General features: G+C 26.8%; 1 protein-coding gene across 1 annotated transcript; it reads left to right on the top strand.

The window, feature by feature from the left end:
• The first annotated feature begins 8,228 nt into the window (after positions 1 to 8,228).
• Positions 8,229 to 12,685, top strand: LOC110642880 (receptor protein kinase-like protein ZAR1). Its single transcript, XM_021795064.2, has 2 exons — positions 8,229 to 9,829; positions 11,971 to 12,685. Exons 1-2 carry the CDS (start codon positions 8,503 to 8,505, stop codon positions 12,606 to 12,608), a joined length of 1,965 nt encoding a protein of 654 aa, XP_021650756.2. The 5' UTR covers positions 8,229 to 8,502; the 3' UTR covers positions 12,609 to 12,685.
• Positions 12,686 to 15,948: the final 3,263 nt, after the last annotated feature.

Here is a 15,948-nt window from a genome sequence, read left to right as displayed (position 1 = left end):
AGGAGTAGGGTATGGGTGTAGAAGAGAAGAAACATGAAGAGAGAGAAATAAAGGAAAATAAGAGAGAAATATTGGTGAGGGGATTAGGCTAGTTTAGATATAAAAATTAATTGTGAGACTAAATAATTAACGAAGTTAAGTTGTAGAGACTAACTAAAATATTTTTTCAAAATATAGAGATTAATTAATTAGTTTTATAAAAATAGAGAAATTAAATAGTAGTTTGACTAGTATTGACTAATAGAAAAAATTTAACAGAAGTAAAATATAGGGATTAAATAGTATATTTTTTAAAATATGGGGATTAAATAGTTAGTTTCGTTAAAATATAGGGACTAAATTGTAATTTATCCAATATGCCATTACCATAGGAAAACATGGTCATTGTGAATGAATATTTGTCTTGAAATACTATCTCTAATCAGCAAAGTGGCCTTCAAAGCATAAAGATAGGTCATTTCAGCGACTGAATACACAGAAAGGATGAGTAAATTCCACAAGCTATCACTTATAAAGAGCTTTTTCTGCACTCCACTACCTCTCATTGAAAAGAAGCCATAACCAACTTTGCGTGGTGGATGTATCTCAAAAGATTTACTTCATCAATGGAGGAATCAAACAAATTTATTCATCAGACGTGCGTACGTGTGATAGATATGTTACTGATATGACAAAATTGTGCTTAGTTTTCACATCTTTTATAAGAAATTTTTCAAAAAATTGAGAGAGATGATGAGATAAATTATATTACCATAATAGTTTTACAAATCAGTAGATAAGATTTATGGTATGTTTGATTTAGCTATAGCAATTAATCATGAGTTTGATGGTTAGTGATTAGTAATGAGTGGCCAACTATTTATAATCAAAGTCTATTCAGCAATATTTACTGTTTTAGTAGCTATTAACTATTATAATAGCTATCAACTGTTTTGTTTTATTAATGGTTAGCTATTAGTGATTAGCTGTTTATATAGCAATTTAAAACATAAGTGTTTGATAAAAATAAATGTAAAAATAATGGTATCATTTTTTTAACTTTGATCAAAATATTTTTTCAATCATTCCCTAAATTTTTAAACACTAATATACACACTATATCACCGAACAATAGGGGTGTGCAAACGGCCGGTTCGGTTTTGAACCGAACCGAACCGATAAAATCGAAAACAGAAAATAAAAAATTTTAAAAATCGAACCAAATCGATTAATAAGAGAAAATCGAACCGATAAATATCGTTCGGTTCGGTTTTAAACCGATCAAATCGAAATTTATAAAATTTCATATTTTTAACATTCAATCTAAATAATAAAACATAAAAACAAAAAAAAAATTAGAAATCAAAACTAAAAAATCTTAAGGTTCGGTTCAGTTTTCTTTGATTTCGATTCGGTTCGATTCGATTTGATTCGATTCGATTTTCTTTGATTTTCTATATATATTAATAATTTTGGTTCGATTTGATTTTTTTTTAATTTTTTATGAAAATAACCGAACTGAATCGATTAACCAAAATTATCAAAATTATAAACTGAATAGAACAGATTGAATTTTAAAACTGAACCGATTGAACCGAATTGAATCGGTTCAGTTCAATTTTTCGGTTAAAATTGAAAACTGCTCTCTCCTACCGAACAATATAAATAAAAAAGATAGTGTTTTGTCTATGGTCAGAACACTTAATACTACCTTAAAAGTTATTATCGAACAAAGCCTTAGTTATTGTAATTATTCATAAAGTATTTAATTATTAGTGATTAAATTTAATTTACTATAAGTTTGAATTTATAATATTACTATATGTTAATGGTGTGGTGTGATAGATTCTTCAAACTCTAACTTCATTTGAAAGAACCTAACCATCTTCTAAAAGATGGGAAAATTAGATTCAGTATCTAAAATCTATATTTAAATTTGATAAGATTAAAAAGTGTGTTGGAAAGTTATTTTTGTTAGAGTAAAATAAAATAAAATGAAAAAGAAAAATCAATAACAAAATAAAAATAATTCAAAAAATAAGAAATCCAAAAGAAAAGGAAAATAAAAATATCACCCACATGATTTAAAACTAATAGTCCAAGTCCCATCTCCACCTTCACATGATTGTAATGGGCAAAATTCCAACCATGACATCCACTTTTAATGATAAATGAGGAAACTATTTAAAAGTGAATGGAAGTAGAATTCTCTTCACTAATGTTAAAATAATAATAATAATAATAATAATAAATATTAAGTGCAATGGCAATGTCCATTAAATTTATAAGAAGATAATTCAGATTTAATTTTTGAATAAAACATTATTGAGAGACAGTCATGAATAGAGACCAAACCTTATTAGAACATGACCCTCAAAAATTTACAAATTTTATTGATATGTAATATATTATAGTATTATATAATTATTGTAATATATTTTTATTGATTTGCCTCTCTAAAATATATACTAAAAAATATGGGCTAATAATATAAAAATTACAATTTTAAAAATTTTAAATTAAAGCACTCTAACTCAATTTATTAGTTATATATATTTCAAATATTTGATCATTAATTTTTTTTAATAGATTAGTAATATTTGAATTTGTTTTATTAGTTATTTATTGATTAATTTAAACTTTATTTATTAGAAAATTTGTAAATTTTTTTATTGTAATAGAATTACTTGTACAATAAAATTTTACATATCACTTTAATCACATTATACTTCTTATTTAACCCTTCAAAGCATCGAGCTTTGCCACTAACTACAAATCATGAAATTATTGTAGGAGTCCAACTGTATGAATTGATTTTTTTTTTAATTTTAAATTTTCATTAAGAATTGTAAAAAAAATATATTTTATACATATATATTTTTATTTTTTTAATATATTATATATAATTAAAATTGTAATACGTGTATATATATAAATTAATTTGTCTTTAATTATAAGTATATATATTATCTAATTTATTATTAATATATTATATAATATGCTTTTTAATATGAAGAGTGTCGAATGAAAATTGACTTTATGTCATACTTGTTGATTTAACATTATTTTTATAATAAATGTCTGGTATTATCTATGTTTTGATGTGAGTATTTTTAGTTTGATGTTAGTATTTTTTTTAATTATATATTTTAATTAGTTTTATTTCGTGAAAAAAAGAATAAGAGAGTATTTGATTTAATTATTTTTTTAATTTAAAATATATTTTTTAATTTATAAATTAATTTAAAACTAAATAATTAACTGTTTAATAAAATTATTTAAGATTAATTTTTAAATGTTTAAGCATTTGGTTAAAAGACGTTTAAAATTAATTTGACTTGTCAAAATAATAAAAAAAAATATTATTAAGTGTTGTGGTTATTAAAATGAGAATAATATTAATATTTTAAAAAATTATTAAGATAATATAACTTTTTACCTTGTTAAAATATAATTTTTTAAAAGAAGTAGATAAATAAGAAGTTATAAGTCATAAATAAGATGTGACTTCTTATTAGGGCTATGCACGATTTTTGGGGTATTAAACAAAACTAAAAAATTGTAATGAACCAACAGAAATTGTACCAAATCGAAGTTATTTTAATACTTTGATTCGATTTTTGTTATTCATTAAGAGCTGAACTAGAGTCATACTCAAACCGAACCAAGAATTGAATTTATTCATATATTTTTTTAATGTATTATATACTTTAATATATATATATATATATATATATATATATATATTTAATTATAAACTAAATACTACATAATATTATATTTTATTTCTCTATATTTTCTTAATAATTTTAGTTATAGATATATTAAATTATCCTATAATTCTTAATTATAAATATGTTATTATATAAATATATATTAATTCATAATTATATTTTTATCTTGTAGTTAAATATTATATAATTAATAAATAGTTAAAATATATATCATACAATATATTTATATTATTATATTACATAATATACTTAATACTAAATTATATATGCAGTTTATAGTCAAAGATTATATGATTTAAAAATGGCTAACGTATATATTATGTAATATTTTATGTATTAATAATATAATTCAAATTTTAAATATTAATTTAAATATAATTTTTTTAAAGAAATAATTAGATAAAATATTTCAAGAACTGAGAGTTGTATCGAACTGGAACTAATTGAGAACCATATCGAATCGGAATTAAAATAATGAAAAATCGAACTGAACCTATACCAAAATTTTATGATAAGCACCAAAATGAATATTGCCTAAGGATGCAGACCTCTAATGGAACCCAAAGATCATCAACACTAAAACAAGTTTTATTTGAACAAAATAAGATGCAATCTTTATGGAAAAAGAAGCACCAGAATATATATTTCAAAGAGAAACAGATTAAGTGTCAACACAATAACCCAACTTGTGGGAGATTACATTGATCATCAAGTAAAATAGGCAAGTGATCAAGTTGCCTAAATTTTAGTTCTTCTAGAAACTAGTAAGAAAGAAAACTCAAACTCTCTCTAAGGGAGGCTCTCTTCTACAGCATAAAATGAAAACCGAAGGAAGAAGATAGTATTCTCTTCCTTATAAACCTAGGGTTACAGAAATACAAACTAAAATTATTAATACAAAAGTTACAAATAATTGTGCCATGTTGGCTATCCTAACAAGAATAGTAAGTGTATTAATTATAAAGACAAAAGATGGCAACAACATTAATTGCAAAAGGACAAAAGGTGGTAGCAATTAATTCTTATTTGTAGCAGAATATTAGGGCCCACTTGGTCAAAAAGTAGCTCTATTTAATTCAAATGAACAAATGAGCTCCCTCCACGTGGTGTGAACCCTACAAACACCTAGGTGGCTGCCAAGTAGACTCCAAGGTGGCATGAGGCATGTCCAAAGTGGCTGGTGATGTGGCTAGTGACGTGGCAATGGAATCTGACATGGCTGGTAACGTGGCAATGGTAGCTCCAACTTGGCACATGGTGATCCACTTAAATTCTTGGAGCAAGCAAGTTAGGTCTTCCTTATGCAGCTTCCCTCCTAAGCCGAAAATCCTTTTATGGTTCATGAACATGTTTTGAAGTTGCTTAGCTCTCGCCCTAGTGATTGCCTCTTTGAAGGGTGGTGGTACTCCATAATGATCCTCATCATTTTAGTTTGGTTTTGATTCATAGGCAGACTCCAAATCGAATCAGAACTAGATACTCCTTCTTTTGACTTATTTTAAATAATATTTTTTAACCTATAAACCAAATAAAATACTAATCTACGTATGATTTTCAATTTATATATAGATTTGATAGATTTGTAAATTAAATCAAATACCCTTTAAAGTATTTATTATTTTATATTATTATGTTAATACGTCATTGCACCATTAAAAAATTAGCTTGAATCATTCAATAAAATTTTATATGATTTTTTTTATTATTTCTGTTATTTAGGAAAATTTATGTTAAAATTTTATAATTATTTTTAAAAAAATATAATTTTGAATATATAAATTGAGATTCAAACTAGAATTAAAATTAAAGTAAAACTAAAAAATAAATTAAACTTAAAATTAAATCAATATTATTTAAATTCGAATCTAATTTTAAAAAAAATTCTAATTTTAAATTTGGCCTGATCTGATCGTACAAGTTATTTATTAATTATTTTAGCGAAGCACTAATCCACATTAATTAATTTTTTTATCTAAGCTTAAGCATATATTCTCTTTAAGGAAATAACGAGAAAGGATTGGAGGATACAAATTTTTACTTTTTTTTCTCCCGTTGTCTTGTCTTTTCCCCTGGGCCTTTTTTGAATCTTACCTGCGTAAAATGACCAAATTAACCCTGTCAGTGGAAACTGAAAAAGCAAAACGCACAAGCCACAAGCATCTCTCGTGTCCGCATCTGTCCACTGCGGCAGTGATTTCTGACACTGTAAACGCCGAAATTACATGGCCGTCCCTACCTAGCACTTCATGGAATTGGATTACTTTATTCTCTTACCTTTCTTGGCTTTCCTTTTCAAGGGTGAGAGAAATTAAATGACTTAATTATTTTCTAATTACATCATAAAATATAAAAAAACTATTATTTAATTTTATATTTTAATAAAATTAACTATTTAATTTTTATATTTTAAAAAATATATTATTTATTTATTATATTTTACTTTCGTTAAATTATTTAATTGTTATGTTATTTTTTTTATTTGTAATTAAACTACAATTTAATCATTTTATTCAATGAAATTATTAGTTAATTTTTATATTTTTAATAAATTAATTATTTTATTTTATTATAAAGAAACTAATTAGTTAGTTTTTATATTTTAAAAAATATAATTTTTGAAAAACATATTTTTAAATGAAAAATAAAAATTTTTATCACATAGAGACTAAATTTGAATTTTTTTAATTATTTAAGTATAATTTCATTAATTTCTTAACATTATTTTTGTTTTTTTTTTGTTGAAAATTATTTTTCCTAAATTATTGCCTTGATTACTTGTAGATCTAGATAAAATAATGCTTGATAAAATATTATTTCTATAAATAATTAAATAAGAATACTTGAATAATTTTAAAAAATATAAATTAAGATTTAGTTTTCATTCAATAAAATTTTTATTTTCCATTTAGGAATATATTTTTAAAATATAAAGATCAACTAATTAGTTTCACTAAAATATATAATTAAATAGTGATATTTTTAAAAATATAATGACTAACTAATTAGTTTCACTAAAATATATCAATTAAATAATAGCTTAATTGATGTTAAAATCGATTGACTAATAGAAAATTTGATGAAGAGATTAAGTAATTTAACAGATTAAAAATAAAAAAATAAATGATGTATTTTTTAAAATAAAAGGACTAAATAATTAATTTTTAAAATGTAGAGGCAAAATAATAATTTTCCTAAAAATATAAATGTTGAACCATAAAATTAAGGAGTTAGTGATAATATAAACTGAAATTTTAATAAAAATTACAACAATATAAGATTCTGTTTGTTTAAAGAAAAAGGGGTGTTTAAAAAATTTGATCAAAGAAAAATAATTTTAAAATAAGCGAAAATAACTTCCCATTTTTAAATTTGAAAATCATTTTCTTAATTTCTCTTTCTCAATTTTTATAATATTTAACTCCATAGATTTTATAAATAATGACATAAAATATTAGGTATATATCAAATAGACATAAAATATTAGGTATATATCAAATAACAGAAAATATTTTTATCTTAAAAAATAAATTTTATAAAAAATATTTTTCACATATAAATTATTTTTTCGTAAAATAAATAGGACTTAAGAGATCAAACTTTTTATTTTTTATTTTTTTAAAAATTATTTGTCAATGTAAAAAATTTTAAATTTAATAACATTATTTTTTTATAAATTTTAAAATATAAAATTACATTAGTATTATTTAAACTTAATAATTGAATGATTGAATATTATCTTATGATATAATAAGTTAATTTTAAGTCTTAATTCTCTTAAAAAGAACTTAAATTATAATAACTCTCTTCTTTAAAAAAAATTAATACAAAAAATATAATGATTTCTGAAATAAAATTTAAAAACTATATGAGCACTTTGTTAAATATTTTTTGACTAAAATAGGGAAATTAGTAAATAAAAATAGCTCATGTAAAAATAAAAAAGGGAATAATTGCAAAATTATAATTCCATGATGGGTCAATCTCTCTATCTTCAATTTGTAATCATAGTTGCCTCATTTGTACACTCAATCTTCTTTGCTTTTCATGAGAAATGATTCAATTGTTTATCCAAAAGTAAGAAAATTGTATAACAATTATAATTTTTTTTGGTTAAAATTATTATTATGTTTAAAAAAATACTTCAATTAAAATTTAAAAATCAAGTGTGAAATATAATAAATTAAATTATTACAATTTTCACTTAATTAATGGTGAATTTTAATAAAATAATTATTTTATTTTACATATATATATAAACTAATTTATTTTTTAAATAAAAAATTAGGTTATAAATTTTGTAATACCTAAAATTAACTTGTAAATTGCATTTTTATTAATGTTCTAAATTCTAAACCTATAAATAAAATCTTTATTTTTGAAGGAAAAAAAAAATTAAGGTTGTCTAATTTAGTAATTTACCTTTATTTGTGTAATAAAAAATTGAAATTTTAAGATATTGAAATCATTTAAAAAAAAAAAAAAACTAAAAGAGGCTACAGTAAGTTATGCATGATTGGAGATGAGAATTCAAAATTTGCGTAGTCACAGTGTTCCACGTTCCTCGCCGCCTCGATATCCCCAGAAACAAAGTTCAAACTTGAAGCCCAGAGCCAGAAACCTTCGCTTCTTCTCTTCTGCTCATTCACTCCTGTCTCATTCTTAGTCTCCTTCGTCCTCAGCCAGACACCACTCAATTCTCTGCAACTCCTCGTTGCTTTCTACATTTCTACCTTTTTCTGAGATGGCCAAAGATTGATTCCTCATCTAAATCTTCAATAACCATTGAAAAATGCTACTCAACTCGCTTTCAATCATCACTGCATTGCCATTTCTGATTCTTCTCGCTACCCCACTCTCTTTCTCTCTTACAACAGATGGCCTAGCTCTGTTGGCTCTCAAAGCTGCAATTACCACCGACCCAACTCAAGTTCTTGCCTCTTGGTCCGATTCTGATCTAACTCCATGCCACTGGCATGGAGTTACTTGCATTAATCACCGTGTCAGCTCTCTCATTCTCCCAAACAGAGGCCTTACTGGTTACCTTCCATCAGAACTCGGTCTCCTTGATTCGTTAACTCGACTTTCTCTCTCTCACAATAACTTCTCCAACCCCATCCCTTCCCATCTTTTCAATGCCACCCGTCTATACTCTCTTGATTTGTCTCATAATTCTCTCTCTGGTTCCATCCCAGACCAGATAAAATTATTGAAAGCTTTAACCCATTTGGATTTATCTGCAAATTTCCTTAATGGATCTCTCCCTGAATTTATTGTTGAGCTCAAAAACCTCACCGGAACTCTGAATTTGTCTTATAATGCATTGTCTGGTGAGATTCCGGAATCATACGGAAAATTTCCAGTGATGGTCAGTTTGGATTTGAGGCACAACAATCTTAGCGGCAAAGTACCTCAGGCGGGATCACTGTTAAACCAGGGTCCTACTGCATTTGCAGGAAACCCCAGTCTTTGTGGGTTTCCATTGCAGAATCCATGTCCAGAAGCTTTTAACATTACGACCACCAGCGGAAACCCAGAAAATCCTGAAAACCCAAGGGACACTAACCCCGATTTCGTTGCTGGAACTGAAAACAAAGAGAATGCGAAAAATGGGTGGGTGACAGTTCCTTTAATTTCTGGTGTTTCGGTGGTGATCGGTGCCGTTTCGGTCACGGTGTGGCTGTTCCGGAAGAAATGGGGTTCTGGAGAGGAGAAGCGCGAGATGGGAAAAGAGAAGCACCTGGGGAACAGTGGTGACAACAACGACGAGGGGCAAAATGGTAAATTCGAAGTGATCGACGAAGGGTTTAACTTGGAATTAGAGGATTTGTTAAGGGCATCGGCTTACGTGGTGGGAAAAAGTCGAAGTGGGATAGTGTACAAGGTGGCAGTGGGCGGAAGAGGATCTGGTACGGTGGTGCCTGTTGTTGTTGCAGTGAGGAGGTTGAATGAGGGTAATGCCACGTGGAGGTTGAAGGAGTTTGAGTCTGAGGTCGAGGCAATTGGGAGGGTCCACCATCCTAATATCGTGCGGTTGAGAGCTTATTACTATTCTAATGATGAGAAGTTGATAATCTCTGACTTCATACGCAATGGAAGCTTATACACAGCGCTGCATGGTAAATTTCCTCTCAACTTTATTCAATTCTTGTTTTTATTTATTTATTTATTTTTATTTTATGGAATTATTCAATTCTTGTTAAGTAGAAATAATGTTAATAATGCTAGCAGATTAATGTGAAATTTTTACAATAAATTTCTGTGTTATGAGAAATGTGAATTTATTTTATATTTATTAAAATTTTTAATTTAAGGCTTTGTTATTTCATTAAAAATATTTTTCTGAAAAATATTTTTTTATATTTTTAATGTTTAAGACACTCAAGAAAATTAATTAATAAAAAATATTTTTCTGATCAAAAAAATAACTTTTATTTTTTAAAAGAGAAGTTTTTTTCGTATTCTAAATTTTAATATTTCTTATTAAAATATAAAAACAATTATATATATATTATTAATTTCACATTATAATTAAATAATGAAAATATTTTTTATAAACAAGTTAATTTTCGTAAAGAGGGTAATTTAGGACATGAGAAAAAATAAATTTCAATTATGAAATTATAATAAACATAAATTATATGAAATTTAATTTAATTATATATTTTAAGTTATGTCTATTGGTATTGAAATTCATTTCAAATAAATTTTAACTACAATTCAATTAAATTTTACAAAATTTTATATAATAGAATTGAACTGAACATCATATTAATCTAACTGTTATGAAATTCATTTTCATACGAAGATTGGCTTATCTTAAATGCATAATTTAATAAAAAAAATGTTAATTTAATATTATTAGCTTTATGCTTCATTTTTCCATAATATCACGATCAATTGTGTCATAAGTTGGACTAAATTTCGAAATTTTTTTTCTCGAGGTGCTCTGTGTAATGCTTATCTCCCAATTTAGTGAGGTTTTGCGTAGCATTCTTCTCTCAAAATGAATAAGATATGTTTAAGCGGAGCAAAATTTCGAACCAATAAGTAGTAACTTACTGTGAATATTAAATTTGGTTTTCATTTTTAAAGTTAGTTTTTTTTTCTCCATCTGAAAATTAAAATTTTATAAAAAATTTAATTTAATTGATTTTTTATTTGTTAATTTTCATGTTTGAAATGAAATAATTCAATTTTTTTAATTTAAAAAATTTTATTTAAAAAAATAATTATGTAAAAATTTAATTAAATTCTTTTCTTATAAATGATTTATTTTAAAAGAAGAATATGCTAATAACATAAGTTGGATAACTGTGTCAAATGTTGTTGTCCTAGATTTAGATGCATAGCAACAAAACTTAATTTGAGATGATAGAGGACCAATTTAACTTGGCTACTTCAATACTTGTTGGGGTTACATATTTCACTTTGGGAAAATAGAAGAATTAAAAGGTGAATATAAGTGGATAGGTTACGATATTCACTTGATTTGTAAAGTAATCTAAGCACTTATATAAGTTCGAATTATAATGAATTAAATTGTAATTTGATTAATACTCTACCTGAATTTAATATGGTATCAGATCTCGGACTGAGTTATGAATTTTTAGCCGTCTATAAGGATATATAATTGAGCCTATATTGGATTAAATATTAACTAATTGTCAAGTGATAACTATGTAGTTGCACTTGAAAAGAGTGCTGTAATTACATTTTTCACATTTTCACATCGAGAAAATGGAAAAATTAAAGGGTGAATATAAGTGGATAGGTGGATTCCAATGATAACTTAGCTAGTTATTGTGATGTGTAAAATAATATAAATATTTATATAAATTTAAATTAAAATAAATTAAATTATAATTTGACCAACACTCATTCTGAATTTAACAATACTACTTTTCCCTGTTTTGTCCTTTTTAATCAATTCTTTTGGTGATTATAACTCTATTTAGGCCTTAGTTTGAATGTTAGTTTTGTCTTCATTAGATAGTCTTGTCTTCCTTCACTAGTTTCAGAACTTATAATACTGATCCATGTGGTCCGCTTGATCAACCATTGATTGCTCTTTGAAAAATAAGTAGGGAACCCAAAAAACTTGGCTTTCCTTGATGTTGACAAAAAATGGACCACTGGTCAGAAATGCTGATGCATCACATGCATTTGTTGTTACTGTTTTCTCTTTGAACTCTTTTGATGGTTGATAGATAGCAATTTCAATGCTGTTTTTCTTCTATGATGTTATTAATCATTGCAGGAGGACCTTCCAATGCTTTGCCACCGCTCTCATGGGCAGCAAGATTGAAAATTGCTCAAGGAACTGCAAGGGGTTTAATGTATATTCATGAATACAGCCCTAGAAAGTATGTTCATGGCAACTTAAAATCAACGAAAATCCTTCTCGATGATGAACTCCAGCCTTACATCTCGAGCTTTGGACTCACCCGTCTCGTCTCAGGAACCTTCAAGTTCACAACTTCAACATCCAAAAAGCAGTATTTGAACCAAACCATTGTATCGTCTACAATTGGCTCTAGAGTTTCAGCTCCCTCTAATTGTTACTCGGCTCCAGAGGCTCGAGCGTTTGGCACCAAGTTCACTCAGAAATGTGATGTGTACTCTTTTGGTATCATCCTGATGGAACTTTTAACTGGTAGGCTACCTGATGCAGGACCAGAAAATGATGGGAAAGGACTAGAAAGTCTCACGAGGAAGGTTTTTCAAGAAGAACGCCCGCTGTCTGAGATTGTAGATCCAGCATTATTGAGTGAGGTTTATGCAAAGAAACAGGTTATTTCAGTGTTTCATATTGCACTCAATTGCACTGAGTTAGATCCTGAGGTTCGTCCTAGGATGAAAACCGTCTCTGAGAGTCTCGATCGCATCAAATTGTAATGAAAAAGATGGCTCTTGTAAAGTTTTGTTTGCGGTAGCTGACTTCTGGTGCTGAAGTTGTTTTAGCTTCAAACTCATAGTGTAAGTTTGTTTGCTGGGATGCATATGCAAGTTCCAATCATTTAGTCCGTGGGGACTTCTCAGGGACTATATGTTTGTTCTGTTAAATAGAATAAGAGCCTGTTTGATATTGCTATTGAAAACTGTTATTAAGAATATTTGATGTGTTCTGGTCATGAGAATTTCAAAATAATGAAACAGTTTTTTTTAAATTATTTTTTCAATAATATTTAAATGATTTTTTTTTTCTAAAAAGCATTTTTTTATCCAGAATTTCAATGCTAAATAGGGCCTAATTATTTTCAATGTATTTCTCAATGTGTTGATACCCTTTCTACCATCTTTACCTATATGGGTTTTCTCCTGCAAATTTGGGCTCTTAGTTATGTTTGGATGGAAGGAAAATTGCAGAAATAGGAAGAGAAGAAAGGGAAGGTCATAATGCTGTTTTGGTTGCAAAGAACATGAGAAAGAAACTATGTTTCTATATAATTATCAATATTATATAATATTTACTAACAATTTCATGAAATTTGTAATATCCAAAGTCAAATCAAGACAAGAGATCAAGAGAGAAATAGTTTGTGCTAGCCATTTTAGGGGATAAGGCTTGGGCCTATTCTCACAAAATTACTCCATACAAGCAATGTTAGAGCTACTGTGGGCCAAGAATGTATTTTCCAAAGGCTTGTATTTGACTTTTTTTAAAAAAAAAATTGGGGAATTTTCCATTATTTAAAATGCATGTGTAGTTGGTCTAATTAGTATTTTAATTGCAGAGAGTATTTTTATATTATATAATAAAATGGTCTAATATTTATTATTTAAAATTAGTAAGGGCATTTATGTTATCAAGGCTTTCATCTAAATCCATTTTATATTGCAGAAAGGTATTTATATATAAATTTAAGTTAATATGAGAATAAATTTAATAATTATTAAATTAAATATTTATATTAAAATTTATATAAAATTAATTAAAATATACATAATAAATAGATTAATTTAAATATAAATATTTAATTAAATAGTTGTTAAATTCATCCTCATTCTTATTAATGGTAGACTTGAGCCAATGAATCGGTGGGATGATTAGCCCTTAAAAGTTTTGATATTTTTCCAATTTCTTTTTCAAATTCCATTAATAAATAATTTATTATTGTTATTTGTTTACAATTTCAAATAATTTAATTTTTGAAATTTTATTTTATTAATAAAATAATTTTTATATCTAAATTTATATTTAGGTAGGAATTTATTTTAAATAATTATATATTTTATAAAACATTAAATAGATAATAATAATAACAATAATATGTTTTTGAGATAATTAATTTAAATAAAAATTTAATTTTGAATGTAATTTTTTAGATTTTTTTATAAATTATAAATAAATTATAAATTTAAACAATATATTATGTATTATCAAATAAATTATATTAATCACATCAAAACTTTTTCACATAATTTTTCTTTAAAATCATGTTAAAATAATTTTTATGATTATTTATTTATTAAAAAATATTACTATATATAAAATAAATTTTTTACAAAATTATAAATCAAAATATGAAAAATGTTTACAATTTAGTAAAATATATTGTTTAAAAATAAATAAAAATAATATATACTAACATTTACATTATAATTAAAAAAAAATCCATTTACTCTCAGGAGAAAAAAAGAAGGGATATTTTATTAGAAGGATCAATTTCGGTGACGATTATGTCCATTTAAGTTGTATTGAGTTGTATCATTTAGGTCTGGGCATTTAGCTCATTGTAAGTAGGGAACAACAGGGTGGGTTGGGGTAGAAATTGCTCCCCATTCCTTTTTCATTGGAGTTTATTGTCGGGGTGAAGATATAGGGCGGGATGGGACGAATATCCTTGTATAAACTTTTTATTTTATTTTAATTTTTCATTTTAATTTATTGTCATATAAAATAAATTTATTTATTAAAAAATAAAATATAAGCAAGAAATATAAGTTTTAATCATAATTTTAATAATAACATATTTATTTATTTATTTTTGTTAAAATTATAATATTTAAATATATGAATACATAAATAAATTAGCTTTTGAATTAAAATAATAATATTGTTATTGTGAGGGGTTGTCTATCAGGATTCAGAGCAGGGCGAAGGCCCCCGTTTCTATGCTAAAACAAGGTTCCAAAATACAAGGTTCCTATACTAAAACAGCTAAAAACTAGCCAATAAAAGAACAAGCCTAACCCAACTACAAAAGCCCATGCCCATTCACATGAAACCTTAAGCTAAATTAAAGGAGACAATCAAACTAGAAATCACCGACACTGTTATAGCAGATCCAAAGCACCTTTGGCGTCTCCAAAGATTCATCTTCAAAGAGTCCAAATGCTAAGTAGCACAATAGGACTAGCAAGCCAAAGGCCAGAATAAGAGATCCCCTATAAAAAGCAATCACCGGTAGAGCGAAGATGCTGGAAAACAAGAATCAAACCAAAGCAAAACACGTAAGACCTTGAGCCAAGTAAGTCGGTGGAGCATCAGAATAATTATCAATCGGTGAAAGGAGGAGAAGGCAATGCCCTTCGTCTATATTTAATTTGAAATCTTAAGACGTGAAATTTGAGGTTTATGCCAAGCTAAGAATTTGATTCTTACGGCAAAAACATTTGCTACTTTACATCACCTTGGGAGGTAGAAAAATGAGGAGTACTGGTTTTTTTGGGTAAAGCCAAACTGTGAGCTCTTCACCGAACTCCCATGCTCTCTAAAAAATAGGAAAGACAAATTCTTTATTCTTCGAAGCAAAAATCCTTGTGGTTTCAAGGGCGTTCCGAGGAGTTAGAACTATCTAGCTAAGAAACCTCGGGGAGTGATTGTCTTGAATCGGGGTGAGGATGCAGATGTGTCGGAATTGAAAAGTTAGGCCAACACCTGTTGGTATTTAAATGCCAATATTGTGAGTGCCGAACTGAAACGCTGGTTGGCCAATGTGGTGAGCACATCCCCTTGCAACTTGCCGATCTCGAATCTAGAAAGGGTAAAAACCCTAGTTCTTACTCTTTCAACTTAATATAAACTCACTAACTTCTTTTTATGTGCAAATGTGGCTGAGATCGAAGCTGAGAAAACTACAAAGGAAAGGAAGAGGGAGCTTGCTAAGCGAGTTCTTTAGAAAAAAAAAAAGGCAGCCTCTCAAGTTGTTGTTGCGAAAGCTGGTAAACAACCGCCACAGAAGAGGATTTGAACTGAATAGACGAGCTAACTAGCTCGTGCTTAGAATGAGCC

This window comes from Hevea brasiliensis, chromosome 3 (assembly GCF_030052815.1).
Source record: "Hevea brasiliensis isolate MT/VB/25A 57/8 chromosome 3, ASM3005281v1, whole genome shotgun sequence".
Classification (NCBI taxonomy): Eukaryota; Viridiplantae; Streptophyta; class Magnoliopsida; order Malpighiales; family Euphorbiaceae; genus Hevea; species Hevea brasiliensis.
This window is presented reverse-complemented; position numbering and strand designations above follow the sequence as displayed.

Bases quoted from the DNA above. Each gene is read 5' to 3' on its own strand.
- LOC110642880 (XM_021795064.2), top strand. From the start codon at position 8,503: ATGCTACTCAACTCGCTTTCAATCATCACTGCATTGCCATTTCTGATT. The intron at 9,830-11,970 runs GTAAATTTCCTC...TAATCATTGCAG, and splicing joins CTTATACACAGCGCTGCATG to GAGGACCTTCCAATGCTTTG.